The sequence below is a fragment of the Bos grunniens genome, chromosome 17 (genome assembly GCF_055505025.1).
Source record: "Bos grunniens cultivar Pamir isolate PY7600 chromosome 17, Bosgru_T2T1.0, whole genome shotgun sequence".
In the NCBI taxonomy this organism is placed as follows: domain Eukaryota; kingdom Metazoa; phylum Chordata; class Mammalia; order Artiodactyla; family Bovidae; genus Bos; species Bos grunniens.
In genome coordinates, this window is record NC_141181.1 from 4,941,365 (window position 1) to 4,960,511 (window position 19,147).

The 19,147-nt window shown below is 40.9% G+C and overlaps 1 protein-coding gene across 23 annotated transcripts in view; it reads right to left on the reverse strand.

Annotated features, from left to right (window-relative positions):
- Positions 1-864: 864 nt before the first annotated feature.
- The window catches only part of ARFIP1 (ARF interacting protein 1), a 140,156-nt gene continuing 121,873 nt past the window's right edge, over positions 865-19,147 (reverse strand). For all 23 annotated transcript variants that reach the window (XM_086346297.1, XM_086346295.1, XM_086346278.1 and 20 more), the window contains one exon: positions 865-2,727. In XM_086346297.1, coding sequence (XP_086202423.1) covers positions 2,572-2,727 — 156 coding nt within the window. In that variant the 3' untranslated portion in view covers positions 865-2,571. The remainder of the gene's footprint in view (positions 2,728-19,147) is intronic.

Sequence of the window (19,147 nt, forward strand, 5' to 3'; positions counted from 1 at the left end):
TGCTAAACAGGCACATGTGTAAAATTGGCGAAATCTTTCTTGAAAGACAACTGGCAATGCATAATAAACTCATACACTTTGTGAGGGCTCATATTCACTTTACGAATCTAACCTAAGGTAATAACCTGGTTTGCGTGTGTGTGAAAGGATATTCAAACTAGAGCCTATAATACAAACAACTGGTAACTAAAGTATCTAACATCAGAGGGAGTTAAGGGGTCCCATGCAGTACTTAATGATTTGGGAAGTTATCCTCAATTTTTGAGATTTTCTTCTAATTTTTTTCCTCTTAATACAATGAATATGAGTTCCTTTCCTAACAAAGTAAATAAACCACTGGCTAATATGTTAATCTGGCTACCCTGGTGGCTCAGTGGTAAAGAATCTGCCTGCCAATGCAGAAGAGGAGGGTTCGGTCCCTGGGTCAGGAAGATCCCCTGGAGAAGGAAATGGCAACTCACTCCTGTATTCTTGCCTGGGAAACACCATGGACAGAGGAGCTTGGCGGGCTACAGTCCGTGGGGTCACAAAAGAGTCAGATACGACTGATACAATCAAACAACATATTAATTCACTTATTTCTTTGGCACATGTACTCACTACTTAACATTACTGAAAATTTCAGTTTCTTCTGAAAATGAGATGATTTCATTACTGAGCTACGCTGAAGTATGTAAGAGTGGACACGTTCTGCTCCCAGCAGAGTCCCACTGAGGGAAGACTAACTTACTGAAATAACACAATCTAAGGGATAGAAGCACCGTTTTCTGGTCATTGTCACTGTTTCCAAAGGCAAATCACACGGCCTCTCTTTTTCCAAATAGTTGTTTCTTATTCTGAATTATGAAGAGGCAGAGAGAGATATGAGGTACTGCAGCAAACACTTTTAATAAGAATACAAAATTCACACCAGAGGCACATTCTGGGGAATGTAAATGAACTATCACAAGTAGTAATTCTGCTGGAAGAATAAAATAAGGCTCTCTCAGAGTACAAATATACAGGAGGGAATGATGTAAAATAGGTTTATGATTTACAGTCACATTACATACACTGTGTTAAGCACTGAAAACAAGCATATTAATTAAAAAGCCAGCTAAATGGCATTTGAACATATATAACAAATCTTACAGTCCATGAAGTTCTGGTATAACAGTAATTTTAAGTACTTCATTTCAACACAAAAGAAATGAACAGGTGAAGAGATGCATCTCAAGATATTAATTTATGACAAAAATCAAGAGAACTTATACTGAAAAAGGGTTACATTACTGATAAAATCACACAGAAGGCCATAAAACAAGACCAACAGTGCTGAGCAACTGAAACAGTACTGGCCTTTCCAGCCCCCGTCTACTTGCTCCCACCACACGGACCCACGTTACTTTTCCTTTACTCAGGGCAAACAAGTCCTCCGTCTTCCCCTTTCACAAAAAGAACAAAGAAAATCCAAATGGCAAATTCAAAAGTTGATTTCTCCATAAACCTTAAATGTGCTCAATGAATATAAAGAAATTCAACATTTGTACACAGTGCTCCTTTCCAAGGAAGGAACAGACACATCAAACATTATCTGAAAGGGGCTTCTTTATGGATTTATGTACATTGGTTGAATGAGAATTACTGTATCTGAGAAGGCACATATCTGTGATTTAAGGCTTAACCGGTATTGTTACATATGGAAGTCAATGAAAGCTGTCTAGGAATTCACTTCTGTCAAAATGGAATTTACCCAAAAACTAGCTTTCTAATAAGCACAGATTTCCACTCTAGAAACCATTGAGAATTTCTACTCCCAGATCCATCTGTCAAAAAAATTCTCTCAATCAGGTTTCATTATGAATCAAAAGAAATTGCTAACAGAACCGCTCCATGACTCTGGGTGATGCAAATTCTTAAGTTCAAAAGCCTCAAAGAAATGACAGTGTGATTCCTGCGTCTTCAAGAAAAATTCTAAACAAAATTACAATGGTACAGATTCATTTTTAAAAAGGTATCTGCCACAACTCCACAAGCCAATCAGGCATTCATCAGAGCTGCCGCCTCTGTGTGGGTGCTGCAGGAACACCATATAATATTACTCTGCAAAATAGTCTCTTTTTCTCTTTAAGACAATACATGAAAGACTCTCTTAAAGATGTTTAATATATTCTTATATAAAATATCTGATGTTGATACAAATCATGTAAACCTTCCTTTGGAAAAGTTACAACTGGTCCTCATTTGCAGGACCAAAAACCTTGAATTTTTATCTTGTCAGTGCAAATCTGTATTAGGTGTTTTCAAACTACAGAAATAGCCATCAACCCTCACAATACAAAAGGATTTCTCAAAAAGGGAGATTATTGTGTTCAGGTTATAGAAATTACGTTTACATTAAAACCACCCACCTTCGCATCAAATTTAACAGCTCAATTGTTAAAGTATGAAAAAGGGAAAAATTAAAGCTGTTTGTGCAAGAATCACTACAATGGTTGTCACCCCTTCCCTCTTCCCCCAATTCCGCTTAATTCTTACTAGGTTTGTTTAGAAATATAACAATGTGACTTTCTCTTTGTCTCCAGGTGGATTTTACTGTTCTTCAAGCCAAGATGGGGCGTCAACTCCAGGGGTTTTCAATTTGATATGGAACTGTTTAAGTGTCTGTTCAAGCTGCTTCTGATTCCCAGCAAAGTAAGCGGCAATGGCATTGTGAAAAAGGACCAGCTGATTGTGTAATACTTTAACCTGTGAACAGAGGAGAGTTATAAGACCGAGCGTTAACACCAATGATAATAAAACATAAGGTGGTTTGTTACATGCCTTAATGAAAGAGTGTATCTCTCCTGAGGAAATGTTGTTTTGACGAAGTATATCACATACCCTAACTGTACACTGCTTTGCGAAGTCACCGAGCCTTTCATAGCTTTTTAACTTCCCTGAAGGGAACAGATCAGCTTAATAAGACGCTAACCATATTCAAACATTACTGAGCATACCTTAATTTAAAAGTATCAGTAGATCCCTCTTTAAGTATGTTCAAAGTCAAAGAAGCAAAATTATAGATAAATAACTGTCTGTGCCAAGTATGGACATCATTAAGGCTACACTTTAAGTGAAAACTGAGTATTTAAAAGGCTGGATACTTTTAAATACTGCTGTTCTCTGCAAAGATTGAAGAAGTGATGGCAAGAGCCGCCCCGAAAGGCAATTTACTGAAAAGTTCAAATACCCCTCAGTTATTTTCAACTGCTTATTACTTCAAATGATATAAGAGTATGTTTTAACCAGGTAACACTATTTCTATGACTCTTCTATTTAAAGGTACCAGCAAAATGTCACAAAGATATTATGAATGAAGTATTTCCTCAAGTCTTATTTATAAGTGCAAACTGTTCAACAATAAAGTATAAAATTTACCCATCCAATGCAATATTCACTAAAACTGCACTTTTAATAATATTTTTTAATGATGTAAAAACATCTGCTATATTATGCTAAGTGAAAAAATAGGATATAACATATGATAAGACATCTGTATTCACTATTAACACACATGCATAGTCTCTGGCCATTTCTCTATGTACCTCTATAAAAGAAAACACTTAATATGTTTATATTGGACAGTTTTGATTTGTAAAGCCTTTATTTTTAAGATTAAAATATTGTAAAAATGGCATATGCTCAAAATTATAAAGTCTCCACTCTGCATTTATTCCTCTCCTTCCCACCCAAGAGAATTACTGTCAGCATTTTATTGTGTGCCCGTTGAGAAATTTTCTAGGGTTATATACAATATTTAAAAACATAAATGGACTGTATTATGCACACTTAGGGCTTCCCTTGTGGCTTAGAAGGTAAAGAATCTGCCTGTGATTCAGGAGACCCGGGTTTGATCCTTGGGTGGGGAAGATCCCCTGGAGAAGAGAATGGCTACCCACGCAAGTATTCTTGCCTGGAAAATCAGTGGACAGAGGAGCCTGGCAGGCTGCAGTCCATGGGGTCGCAAAGAGTTGGACACAACAGATTAACTAACAGTTTCACTTTCTATACACACTTTCAGTAACAGATTTTTACTTAAAGTATCTTAGAAAACTTTTTATTTCATTCACTTATTCATTCAACAGAGATTAAGTACCTTCTAAATGCCAGGTACTATTTTAGGAGATACAGAAAAACATTCCTTCCCTCCCAAGCTTACATTCTTTTTTTTTTTTTTTAATTGGAGGCTAATTACTTCACAATATTGTAGTGGTTCTGCCATACATTGACATGAATCAGCCATGGGTGTACATGTGTTCCCTATCCTGAACCCCCGTCCCACCTCCCTCCCCATCCCACCCCTTAGGGTCATCCCAGTGCACCAGCCCTGAGCACCGTCTCGTGCATCAAACCTGGACTGGCGATCTGTTTCACATATGGTAATATATATGTTTCAGTGCTATTCTCTCAAACCATCCCCCCCTCGCCTTCTCCCACAGACTCCAAAAGTCTGTTCTTAACATCTGTATCTCTTTTGCTGTCTCACATATAGGGTCATCGTTACCATCTTTCTAACTTCCATATATATGCATTAATATACTGTATTGGTATTTTTCTGACTTACTTCACTCTGTATAATAGGCTCCGGTTTCATCCACCTCACTAGAACTGATTCAAATGCATTCTTCCAAGCTTACATTCTTAAGGGATTGGGAAGGTAGGAGGCAGGTAAGAAACAAAATAAGTACTGACCCCAGGGAATGAATAGCTCAAGCCTTGAGTAGAAGATGGGTTAACATGCAGGGCATCTGAAGCTGCCGATTCAACTGAAGTTGTTTAAAAAAATAAAAGGAATTTTTTTCCTTTTTTTCTGACAAAGATAAGAAGGTTTCTGGCAAGGAGATAGTTTAACAGGGCCGGATAGCATGAAATGATGACAACTAAAAAAATACCTTGAATTCATCTGGTCAGAAATGTAAGGCCTGCAACCTTCCTAAATGAAAGGCTTTGGTACCAGGTGTCAGGACAACACAAAACCTTTACCACTGTGTACCAGGCCCTGCACTAGGGATACAAGAACACAAGGAGGACTGAAGCGGAGGGCAGCAGCGGATGATGCTAATGATAAACGGGCAGTAAAAGTACATCTTGTTAACTTAAAGGCACTTGTGGGGAGAAGAGGGTTTTTTTCCAGAAAGCTTGAACAAGAACATTGGGATGGCAGAACCTGGCCCTCTGGTTCTGAGACAAGGGGGACGTTGACGGACCTCCACTCAGGGGCAACTATTCAGGAGACAGTATGATCACAGGAAGCGCAGGCTCCTAGAAGGCAACTGGGCTTCTCTGGTGGCTCAGACGGTAAAGAAGCCACCTGCAATGCAGGAGACTCTGGTTCAATTTCTGGGTCAGGAAAATCCCCTGTAGAAGGGATAAGGTACCCACTCCAGTATTCTTGCCTGGAGAATCCCCATGGACAGAGAACCTGGCGGGCTACAGCCCATGGGGTTGCAAAGAGTTGGACACGACTGAGTGCCCAAGCACACAGAAGGCAATGAGCAGGTGAGCAAAGTATACTGTTATAATTAACTTACAACAATGGCTCCAGTCAGCCCTCTCAATCCACACCCTTGGGGAGGCTTCTGCAGTGACAATGAGCTTAGCCTATAAAACCTGGAAAATGAGGCCTAATAAACAAGTGCCAGCCATGTGGGATCACGGCTGTTGCAGTGTGAGGAAGCCCCGTTCAGCCTCCGTTCTGGATGAAAGCCCACAGCGACGGAGGTCCAATGGTTCCAGCTGCTCCCAGAGCCCAGGGGACCTTCCAGCTGAAAGCCACCAGGCAACTGTGGGAAGTAACAGAGCTCTAGGTCACCAAGTTGTGGGTGTTTTTGTTAGGCAGCAAAAGAGGTACATCATGAAAAAGGTTAAGAGTGTGCTCTCCTAGGAATTAATAAGGGTTAGAAAACACAGTGAAAAGGAGGAAAATCAGAGGCAGAACGATAGGCCTAGGAGGAGGAAAAGCTAATAATAATAAGCAGGGTGGTTGCGATAAATGAGAGAAACTACGAGAGAAAGCAGCTCTGGAGCAGATACTCAAACAAGGAAGGCAAAACTGATATGGACAGAACAGCGAAGTTACACAGGTAGCTGGAGAAGTCCCAACAGGGGATCACAAACAGAGGGAAACCCAGGGAACTTCGGGAGACCACGGTAAGTTAATGATCGCTCAAGGAAGCTCTCTGAACAGCGTGGAACACAGCAGCTTGCTTAACCATAAAAGCACGAGATATGCCCCCGGTCATTAAGCGAAAGAAAAAATGCTACCATCCTTCTGCTGATGTGAACAAGTACTATGGTAATTATAGTTTGACCTCGTAGGGTCAGACGCTCTCCTGCAGGGTACTATGGGGGGTTAGGGACGTAAGCCTGAGGTCTACTGAAGAAGGCAGTCTACCCCCCGCCCCTGCTTGCCTGCGATTATAAAAATGCAGCTGCTTAATTCTGGGGCACAGGCCTCTTGACTCCCCGACTGCATCTCTCACAAGCATCCTCTATCGATACACCTACTACTTCTTGCCTGTCACTTTGCCTCTCACTGGATTCCCTCTGCGCTGAGACACAAAGAACCTGAGCCTCAGTAAGTCCAGTCACCAGGTGAGTGATTCTAAAAGAACATGGGTTCAAGTCCCAATCTGAGTTACACGGTTTCAAAACTGCTACTAACCAGCCTAAAGACCTAAGTGCAGTTTATGAGTAAATGGAATACGGATTCTTTGAGAACTTTTATTTCCAATTTTCTGGTCAGACTTGCATTAGGTATAGTCGATACTGGGCACAGCCTCCCCAAATCTGTATTTGTTATTCATTTAGATCCTTAGTAAAACATCCCTATTACTAGTACTGTTCTTCCATAGAAATTACCAGAAGGAGCTCTGGACTCAGGCAGCATGTGTGCCAGGCCCGGCTGCCCCACCGTGCAGTGGTACCGGGCACAGGGTCCTTCTAACTTCACTGGCCAAGGTCCTCACCTGTCCATTAGGGCTGCCGTTACCGAGAACTGCGCTCGCCGTGCTGTGGAAGGCTAAATGAGAGATACTACCTAGTACACTGCCCGACACAGAGTGAGGACTTACTCCTCCGACTGCAGGGGAATCTAAATTCACCTATTTGACGGTTTAAACCTCCACACGACGTTGATTTTTTTTAGTGAGATAAAATTTGCTTTATTTAGAACCCACTGATTTGGAACTTGTAAGAAGTACGAGTATGATCCTGTGATTTATAATAATACATACATACTTTGTTTTGGTCCCATTCTAGGCACAGAGCTCCTAAAACCTGTTAATCTCCTAAGTGATAAGAGCCAAGGAGGCATCTTTAGTTGTAATATTTGGTCTCCAGTTTGGTTCCTGAAACAGTCCCAGAGCTATTAAAGGTGAAAGGAGTCTCTTTTGTTATTCACAACAAGCACTTTTCAACCACAACAGCCTTTATATTAATACGGTTCCTGGAAAGCCCCTAGATAACCATTGCTTGAAACTGGTTGCCAAGGGAACTAAACTGTGATTAGGTGGGAATTTTCACCCTCACCCCCCAACCTCTGGACAGTTATTTAATCAGCCGTGCCCACGCGATGAAGCCTGTGTGAAAATCCCTACAGCAGCCGGTCTGGGCGCATCCACAAACAAGAAGGGTGGTGCCCTCCAAACCCCATGGGCACAGGAGCCGGTGTTCAGAGCCCTTCCAGACCTTGCCCGATGGACGTCTCCATCTTTAATACTTCCGTAATGAACCGGTGAGGTAATAAGTCAATTGCTTCCTGAGCTCTGTGAGCTGCTCAAACAAATGACTGAGGCTCCTGAGGGGGCTGTGGGAACCACTTTATAGCTGACCAGTCAGAAGCACAGGTGACGCCCCAGAGTTTCCAACTGTGTGGTGCTGAGGCGGGGGCCACAGGGTCAGAAGGCAACTGAATTTCAGGACACCCAGCTAGTGTCCAGAAAATCAGAGAACTGTCTGTGTGGAAGAAAAAAACCCACATACAACTGATGTTAGAAAAGTGTTGTAAGTGAAACAAGAATCAGAGCTTTTTACTTTTCAAAGGTAGAAAGTGATGTGAAGTTTACCCAAACACAGTGAAAAAAAGGTGTACGCTAAGCAAATAAACTTTGTCAACAGGAGTGCATGGACACAACTGGTTTACCACACTGCCTGCCTTGACAAGGCCTTCAGTCCAAGCGCAGAGATGCTGTAGGAATTCCTCTGCCTGATGGATCACCTCAGAAGAGCCTCCAAGGGTCCCTCTATAACCCCAGGATTCTGCACTTCTGAAATGAACATATTTTTCAAGCACCAAGAAGGCACTTAATTTCTTCCTAACTATCCTTTCACTTTTCCTTTCATGCATTGAGTAGGAAATGGCAACCCACTCCAGTGTTCTTGCCTAGAAAATCCCAGGGATGGGGGAGCCTGGTGGGCTGCCATCTATGGGGTCACACAGAGTCCGACACGACTGAAGTGACTTAGCATAGCATAGCATCCTTTGGTTAACAACATTCAAGTTAACAGTATTACATTAAAAATTTGTTTAAACATTCTTAATACAGACTTTAATTAATCCATATTGATCTCATTTTCTATGTCTAGATAAGTTTTTGCATGGCAACCACTTTTAAAACAAGCTTTAAAATGAAAACTGATTTGTCTAAGTATCTACTAAGATAAGATCAAATTATTAAAGTTATAACCTGGGTTTACCTTACAAGAATGGAGTTTGATTTCAGGACCAAATCTTTTCCCTGTAAGCCACTAGAATCAATGAAAACTGTTGTTGTTTTGTCGCTAAGTCATGTCTGAGTCTTTTGCAACCCCATGGACTCAGCCTGCCAGGCTCCTTTGTCCCTGGGAGCTCCCAGGCAAGAATCCTAGAGTGGGCTGCCATTTCCTTCTCCAGGGGATCTTCCCGACCCAGGGATAGAACCTGCGTCTCCCGCACTGGCAGACGGGTTCTTTACCACTGAGTCACCAGGAATGCCACAATGAAAATCACAGCTAGAAAAAAGAGGTAAAACAAAACATTACAGGCTAGCTCTCATTTGATTCCTATTTATGTAAAAATGTTTTCTAAAACTGGCCTGGTCTCAGTCACCTCTGCCAGTGTGATTGCGTTTTCGATCTCTTCTGGAGAACAGACTGTCAAGGACTGGTCAGAGGAGCGCTCTGAGGCCAGTATACTGGGACAGAAGGATGGGAGGCTTCCAGATGACCTTAGGTATCAAAGAACTCCTTAAAGATAAACAAGCGCAAGTTATGAAGAAGAGACTGTTAGATTCAATTACTTGAAAATTTGGAATTCCTATTCACCCAAAGACAGTGAAAATATACAAGCTACAAAGTGGGGAAGGGGTCTGCATTACAGGCTCTGACAAAGGGTACATATGCAAAAAACGTGAAGGCCTCCCACACACCAACACCCCAGACAAAAAGAGCGGGTAACACGGATGTGCACTTTACAGAAGAGGAAACAGAAGTGGCCAATTAAATCTGAAAAGACATCAGCCTTGCAAGAAAACAGGAAAATGCACATTAAGACTGATGTGAGATGCTATTTTTTAATCTTCTACCTTAGCAAAACTTAATAGCAATTCTTGTACACTGCCAATTGGTGTATAAATTTGTACAACTACTTTTGAAAACAGTTTGGCATTAACCAGTAAAATTAAAGATGCATATACCCTATGGAATAGCCATTTTACTCATAAAAACATGCCCTATAAAAACTTGCACGTGTTCCACGAGACACGGGGCTTTCCTGACGGCTCAGATGGCAAAGAATCCGCCTGCAATGCAGGAGACCTGGGTTCAGTCCCTGGGTTGGGAAGATCCCCTGGAGGAGGGCATGGCAACCCACTCCCATATCTTGCCTAGAGAATTCCATGGACAGAGAAGCCTGGCAGGCTACAGTCCACAGGGTTGTAAAGAGTTGAACACAGCTGAACGACTAACACTTTAACATGAGACAGGCACAAATATGTTCATAACAATACTGTTTTTAGCATAAAAATACAAGAAAACAACACTAAATTTGTAATTACAGTAAAACCGATAAACTACAGTTTCCTTACGCAATAGGGATACTATTAATATACAGGTGTGAAAATAAATGATCTCGAGTTCCATGCATCAACATGGACGGCTCTCAGGAAGATCAGAGAGAACAAACAGAACGCTCCCAGCAGGATTCCATTTACATAAAGTTCAGAAACACACGTAATGGAATGAAACATTCACATGTAGTAAAACTTCAGAAAACCAATGACGACAATAAGGAAAACTCGGAACAAGGGTTATAGAGGGAGCAGATGAGGGAAAATGAGATACGCCAAAGCAACAAGGAGGCGTCAGAAGGACTGACAGCTTTGTTTCTTAACCCGGGTGGTGGGAAAGTGGCTGCTACATGTTGTCATCACTATTTACATCTTGCCTGTATGTTGAAACATTCCTTTGAATGTGTTTAACATTTTTTATTATTAAAATAAAGGAAAGGTTAAAAAAGATAGTGTCTCCACTTTATATTCAGAGGAAAAAAAATATTGCACCTAAAATGTTACTTACATTCATTCACTCAGTAAATATTACCAGGGTCTGGTCTAGGGGTTGGAATGCAAGCAAGCAACAAAACAGACAATTCTCAAAAAGCTTGTATTCTATTGAGGGAATAATGAGAAATACAATCAGTAGAGTATACAGTACGTCAGATGATGACACTTGTTACAAAGAAAAACAAAGCAGCAAAGGAGAATATGAGCTGTGTGTACTGGAGAGGTGTTGCAATGTAAGAGGAAGGCTAATCATATGAAAAGATACATGCAGTGATCAATACAGCACTATTCACAATAGCCAAGACTTGGAATCAACCTAACGTCCATCAACACAGGGATGGGTAAAGAAGGTGTGGTACACGTATACAATGGGATATTACTATTATTCAGCCATAAAAAGAAATGAAAGAGTGCTATTTGCAGTAACATGGACGGACCTGGAGATTATCATACTAAGTGAAATCAGACAAGACAAATATAACTCGCTATAACCCATGTGGAATCTATTTTTCAAAAAACAACGCAAAAGATACATATTCATTTACAAAACAGAAATAAACTCACAGATTTTGAAAATAAACTTATAGTTACCAAAGGGGAAACATGGGAGGGAAGGATAAATTAGGAGCTCAGGATTAACATACACACCCTCCTATATATAGAATATCTAGGTAATCAACAAGGATCTACTGTATAGCACAGGAAACTCTACTCAATAATCTGTAATAACCTATGTGGGAAAACAATCTAAAAAAGAATGAGTATATGTCTATGTATAACTGAGTCATTTTCTGTACACCTGAAACTAACAACAAATTTAAAAAAAGAAACAAAAAAAATGAAGGCCAGAAGAGGTCTCACTAAGGTGACATTTGAATAAAGACCTAAAGTAAAGGAGAAAGTAAAGAAAGTAAAGTAAAGAAAGGAGAGGAAAAAGAAGAGGAGAGTGAAAAAGTTGGTCTAAAACTCAACATTCAGAAAACTAAGGTCATGGCATCTGGTCCCATCACTTCATGTCGAATAGATGGGGAAATAATGGAAACAGTGAGAGACTTTATTTTCTTGGGCTCCAGAATCACTGCAGATGGTGACTGCAGCCATGAAATTAAAAGATGCTTGCTCCTTGGAAGACAAGCTATGACCAATCTAGATAGCATATTAAAAAGCAGAGACATTACTTTGCCAACAAAGGTCTATCTAGTCAAAGCTATGGTTTTTCCAGTGGTCATGTATGCATGTGAGAGTTGAACTATAAAGAAAGCTGAGCGCTGAAGAATTGATGCTTTTGAACTGTGGTGTTGGAGAAGACTCTTGAGAGTCCCTTGCACTGCAATGAGATCCAACCAGTCCATCCAAAAGGAAATCAAGCCTGAATATTCATTGGAAGGACTGACACTGAAGCTGAAACTCCAATACTTTGGCCACCTGATGCGAAGCACCGACTCATTAGAAAAGACCCTGATGCTGGGAAAGACTGAAGGCAGGAGAAGAAGGGGATGACAGAGGATGAGACGGTTGGATGGCATCACCGGCTGGATGGACATGAGTTTGAGCAAGCTCTGGGAATTGGTGATGGGACAGGGAAGCCTGGCATGCTGCAGTCCACAGGGTCACAAAGAGTCGGACACGACTGAGTGACTGAACTGAACTGAAGTGAAACTTGCTCAGTTGTGTCTGACTCTTTGTGACCCCATGGACTAAGCAGTCCATGGTAGTCTCTAGGGCAGAATACTGGAGTGGGTAGCCTTTCCCTTCTCCAGGGGATCGTCCCAACCCAAGGTTTGAACCCAGGTCTCCCACATTGCAGGCGGATTCTTTACCGGCTGAGCCATAAGGGAAGCCCAAGAATACGGGAGTTGGTAGCCTATCCTTTCTCCAGCAGATCTTCCTGACCCAGGAATTGAACTGGGGTCTCCTGTATTGCAGGTGGATTCTTTACCAACTGAGCTATCAGGAAGCCACGGGAAGTAAGAAGATGAACCGAATTTAAAATACTTAGAAGAAGATCCCAGACAGAGGAAATAGCAAGTACACAGGTCCTGTGGTGGGCAGGTGGATTGTTTTAGAAACACTAACCAAGCCAGTGCTACTGGAGTTGAGTGAGTCTGGTGGGAGATGAAGTCAAATAGGTAATGAGGGGTTAGATGGTATGAGAATTCAGATGTCATTAAAGACTCTAGCTACTTTTCTAAGTGAGATGAGAAGGCACTAGACGATCCTGAGCAGAAAACGACAATACCTAACTCAGATAATACACGGAAGACCTGTTAGAATGCTTCAGCAGCCACCTAGGCGAGGTGACCGTGGCCTGGACTAGAGTGGTGACAAGCAAGCAGTGAGAAGAGGGGGGCTTCTCAGTGTGAGGGTGGAGCCAACAGAAAGAGCAAGAGGTGGGGTGCGAGAGAAAGAGGACAAAGAGGGTGTTAAGATTTTGCCCTGAACAACTGAAGCTGACATATAGTTACGTGGCAAAGACTAAGAGAGGGGCAGGTGTGGAGGAAGGGAAGGGGACATTAGGGGCTCAGTTTTGGACAAATTGGAGATGCTTTTCAAGTAAATATGAAATGAAATGTTCAATAGGTAACTGTAATTTTGAGACCACTACCACACTAATGGCAGAAAACAAAGAGGAACTAAAGAGCCTCTAGATGAAGGTGAAAGAGGAGAGTGAAAAAGCTGGCTTAAAACTCAACATTCAAAAAACTAACATCATGGCATCTGGTCCCCATCATTTCATGGCAAATGGATGGAGAAATAATGGAAACAGTGACAGACTTTATTTTCTTGTGCTCCAACATCACTGGAATGGTGACTGCAGCCATGAAACTAAAAGACACTTGCTGCCTGAAGAAAGTGAAGTGAAAGTGAAGTCGCTCAGTTGTGTCCGACTGTTTGCGACCCCGTAGACTGTAGCCTACCAGACTCCTCCGTCCATGGGATTTTCCAGGAAAGAGTACTGGAGTGGTTTGCCATTTCCTTCTCCAGAGGATCTTCCTGACCCAGGGATTGAACCCGGGTCTCCAGCACTGTAGGCAGACGCTTTACCGTCTGAGCCACCAGGGAAGCCTGAAGAAAAGCTATGACAAATCTACACAGCGTATTAAAAAACAGAGACATCGCTTTGCCGATAAAGTCTGTATAGTAATAGCTATGCCTTTTCTAGTAGTCATGTATGGATGTGAGAGATGGATCATAAAGAAGGCTGATGCTTTCCAACTGTGGTGCTGGAGAAGACTTGAGAGTCCTTTGGATAGCAAGGAGATAAAATCAGTCAATCTTAAAGGAAATCAACTTTGAATATTTATTGGAAGGACTGATGCTGAAGCTGAAGCTGCAATACTTTGGCTACCTGATGTGAAGAGCCGACTCAGTGGACTAAAGACCCTGATACTGGGAAAGATTGAGGGCAGGAGGAGAAGGTGGTGACAGAGAATGAGATGGTTGGATGGCATCACCAACTCAATGGACATGAGTTTGAGCAAGCTCTGAGAGACAGTGAAGGAGAGGGAAGCCTGGTGTGCTGCAGTCCACGGGGTCGTGAGGAGTCAGGCACGACTGGGCAACTGAACAAGAACAACAATTGTGAGACTGGAGAGAGTTCAGTACAGCAGTCTAGGCTGGAAACGTAAATTAAGAGTCAGTATACAACAATGTTCAGATGATATTCAAAGCCATATGGCTAGATAAAGCTCTTCAAGAGAGTGGAAAGACAGAAAAGACATCCAAGGAACAAGTCACGAAAAATGAATCCTGACCCTTATACTTTACAACATTACAGAAATCAGCTCAAAATGGAACACAGGCCTAAATGTAGGAGCTAAAAACTATAAACCTTCTAGAAGAAAACACAGGAAAAAATCTTAATCTTAGGTTTGGCAAAAATTTTAAAACAGCTCACACAAAGAATAAATTATAAAAAGAATACAATCAACTGGACCTCATCAAAATTAAAATGTTTTTCTCTTCAAAAGACACTGTTATGGGGCTTCCCCGGTGGCTCGGTGATGAAGAATCCACCTGCCAGTGTAGGAGACATGGGTGTGACCCCTGATCCGGGAGGACCCCACATGTCACGAGACACCTAAGCCTGTGTGCCACTACAGAGCCTGTGCCCCGGAACTGCAACTACTGAAGTCCGTGTGCCCTAGAGCCCATGCTCTTGCAACAAGAGAAGCCGATGCAATGAGAAGCCCTCCAACTGCAACCAGAGAGAAGCTCCCACTTGCTGCAACTAGAGACAAGCCCATGTAACAACGAAGACCCAGCACGGCAACCCCCCAAAAAAATTAATTAAAAGACACTGTTATAAAAAGGAATAGGCAAGCCATATATTGGACAATATTTGCAACACCTATTAGACAAAGAACTGCTAGACATAAAATATATACAAAATATTCTTACAAATGAATAAGAAAATGACAAACAACCTAACCAAAAAATAGGGGGAAAGTCTGAACAGGCATTTCACCAAAAAACAAAGCAAAAAACAGATGGGAAATAAGTCCATGATAAGACAACCAATGTCTTTAGGTATTAGGGAAATTCTGACTTAAACCAGTGAGGACGTGGAACAAACTGGCCTCTCATATATTATTGGTGGAAATGTCAAATGATACAACTGCCTCTTGAGAAACCTGTATGCAGGTCAGGAAGCAACAGTTAAAACTGGACATGGAACAACAGACTGGTTCCAAATAGGAAAAGGAGTACGTCAAGGCTGTATATTGTCACCCTGATTATTTAACTTCTATGCAGAGTACATCATGAGAAACGCTGGGCTGGAAGAAGCACAAGCTGGAATCAAGATTGCCAGGAGAAATATCAATAACTTCAGATACGCAGATGACACCACCCTTATGGCAGAAAGTGAAGAGGAACTAAAAAGCCTCTTGATGAAAGTGAAAGAGGAGAGTGAAAAAATTGGCTTAAAGCTCAACATTCAGAAAACTAAGATCATGGCATCTGGTCCCATCACTTCATGGGAAATAGATGGGGAAACAGTGGAAACGGTGTCAGACTTTATTTTTTTGGCTCCAAAATCACTGCAGATGGTGACTGTGGCCATGAAATTAAAAGACACTCACTCCCTGGGAGGAAAGTTATGACCAACCTAGATAGCATATTCAAAAGCAGAGACATTACTTTGCCAACAAAGGTCCATCTCGTCAAGGCTATGGTTTTTCCTGTGGTCATGTATGGATGTGAGAGTTGGACTGTGAAGAAGGCAGAGTGCCGAAGAATTGATGCTTTTGAACTGTGGTGTTGGAGAAGACTCCTGAGAGTCCCTTGGACTGCAAGGAGATCCAACCAGTCCATTTTAAAGGAGATCAGTCCTGGGTGTTCTTTGGAAGGAATGATGCTAAAGCTGAAACTCCAGTACTTTGGCCACCTCATGTGAAGAGTTGACTCATTGGAAAAGACTCTGATGCTGGGAGGGATTGGGGGCAGGAGGAGAAGGGGACGACAGAGGATGAGATGGCTGGATGGCATCACTGACTCGATGGACACGAGTTTGAGTGAACTCCAAGAGTTGGTGATGGACAGGGAGGCCTGGCATGCTGCAGTTCATGAGGTCGCAGAGTTGGACACGACTGAGTGACTGAACTGAATTGAATCTTAAAAAGTTAAACACGCACCTACTATTCCACAACTACGCACTGACCTAAGAGGGATGCATTGCTGTTGTCGTGTGTGTAGTCGCTCAGTCGTGTCTGACTCTTTGCAACCCCATGGACTGTAGCCCGCCAGTCTCCTCTGTCTATGGGATTTCCCAGACAAGAATACTGGAGTGGGTTGCCGTTTCCTTCTCCAGGGGAAGTTCCAGACCCAGGGGTTGAACCCGCATCTCCTGCTTGGCAGGCGGATTCTTTACCACTGAGTCACCTGGGAAGCCCAAGGATATGTATTTTGTGTGCATACCAATTTAAAAAATTTAAAAAAAAACTGTGTGTAGCCCAACTGGGACTTTCCCAGGTAGCTCAGTGGTAAAGAATCTGCCTTCCAATGCAGGAGACACAGGAGACAGACATGGGTTTGATCCCTGTCTGGGTAGGAAAAATCCCCTGGAGGAGGAAATGGTTACCTACTTCAGTATTCTTGCCTGGAAAATTCCATGGACAGAGGAGCCTGGTGGCTGACCGCAGTCTGTGGGGTCACAAAGAGTGGGACATGACTAAATGACAAGCACGCACTCACGTACACCAACTAAATAGAAAAGCAAAGGAAAAAACAGGACAATAATGAAGCTTCATGACTCAATTATAGTATAAAAAATAAAGACTATAAATCAATAGATTTAAAAATTGAAACTAAATTAGAACATTTCAAATAATCTTTCTAGTTTCTAATTCTCTCTAAAGCCACAATTATAATCAAGACATTCACCTTTGCTTGTAGAGTCTAAAGTAATACACCTCAGAGAATTCAAGGAAAACTTCTGTTCCTAAAACATCATGGTACAATCCTTACAAACTGCTATGTGATGAGTTTTGAATTTTTGCAAAAGCACACAAGTAAAATTTCCTTCACTAAAAATTCCACTTACCAGATTAGGAACAAAGCAAATCTACTACAAATAAATCATTTATTAATTTTCTATTTTCTCTCTCCATGAAGCAGATAATCCTTTTCTTTGCCCTTAGAGACTCTTGTTAACCGCAGAAGGAGGGTGATAAAGTTGAATGAGAATGACAGGTTTAAGAAAACTGGGCTTCATTCCCGTCTCTATCCCAAGTTTACCCTGTGAGCTCTCTTCACCTGAATAATGAAGAAACTGAGATTCAGGTAATTTTTATGGTTCCTTTCTACTGAAACTTTCTGATAAAGTTGCTTTCTAAATAGAAGTAAACATATATTTGGAAACTCACATGGCTTTGGAAAACCTTTCTGTTGAAAGGCTTTCTTTCAGTAGAAAAGCATTATTTCTATTTAAAGGACAGAAACTGGCACTTTGATTAGATAAGTATTAAATTCAGCTGAAAGTTTATGTACAAGTTTATGAACACTCTTCCCTATTTTAAGTTATTGTTTAAGGTTTTCACACTAGTAAGCCTACTTGAGTCACAAAGTAATATTTCTATCTTGCTCTTCTAGTATTTCGCTTTTCTTGTTTTCCAATTTCAGATGACCCTTGGCTCCTGGAATTACAGAGAAACTAAAAGGCTTCTGTGTTTTTAGTGTGAAATTCTAATTTTTAGAAATAGGGTCTAGCTAATTATTGTTTTTTGGGGCCACAAAAAATTCTGGGTTTGAATTTTAATTGTCAATGTTTTAGAATTGGAGAAGACAATAAAAGAGCACAGGATTTGATTCAAATACTAAACTGCAGAGAGCTCTTACAGCAATCTAGAAAGTTAGGAGAGAGTCAAAAAGAAAGTGTGAAGGGCATCAGCCAACTTTTAGTTAGCCCTATTGATGTCAACACAACGGTCCTCACCCTCTGACAGTCAACCAACCTAACAGACATCCTAACCGAGCCTCGAAACAGGGACATTAGCTGTATTTAAAATGGCTCCCCACCCCCCAGGAAACCTAATCCAGAAAGAAAAGAGGATGCTTTTTAGGACTGAATTCTAATTTTCACAAAACAATGAGACAATATCCATTTTCACAAAAACATTCTTTTGGTAACTGTGAGAAGGTTGATGTGTAAAAGCATTTCAAAGTATTCACACTTCAGAAAAGTTTCTGGTATAAAGAGAGGCTCTGGGGATTCACAACTTTTCAATTATAATTATGGGAATAAAGTATAAAATTTCACTGTCACTTTAAACTCAGAAGCTGTTTTATACCAAAACAGGTAACTTATCTCACTTTTCTATTAGCACTGATTCTGTGTTATTCTAGTGCAAGTTTTGATTCTGGTACTAAGTCTTCAAATCAGATGCAAAGTTAAATAAGAATAACAAGTTGACTCTTTAATCCAACCATTACTAACTCAAAAATAAAGGTAAATTAAACTAATAAATCAATTACCATAAGAATATACCTTCTAAATTAAATGAATTAAAAACAATATTTTGCTTTTACTACATCTTTTTCTTATAATTTTTTTTTCCTATTCTTCTTCTACTTATTTTTGACTAATTTTAATTTGCACTAGGATATGGACTCATATAATGTATTCAGTGAAGCTATGATAGCTACAAAGACTCTTCAGGATGTTTGGTTATTAAATAAATATAAACCATTACCAACAGAGGGAAAAATTAAGAACTATTAGAAAAGCAGCTGCAGTACAATTTTAAAGATAATTTTTGCAACCATGGTAATGATATTATGCTGTCGTCACTGTATATAAGCAATTTTAACAAGACTCAAAAACATTAAGTACCTGGTTTTTTCATCAGGTTCACTTTGTAAAGGTCAGTCTGGGCAAGATTCTGGCTTCTCAATTAGAACTGACTTAAGAGACATGAAGAAAGTAAAATGAGGGGGAAAGATCAAACCCTACTTTTAGAAGAAGGGTCAAAAAGCCATAATGCTGAAGGAAATATTTTAGGGTCCTTACACTTTTTCAGATTACTTCTGCAATTGTGCAATAAAATCATGAGAAGTTATGAGCATATAGTATCAAAGAAACAGCC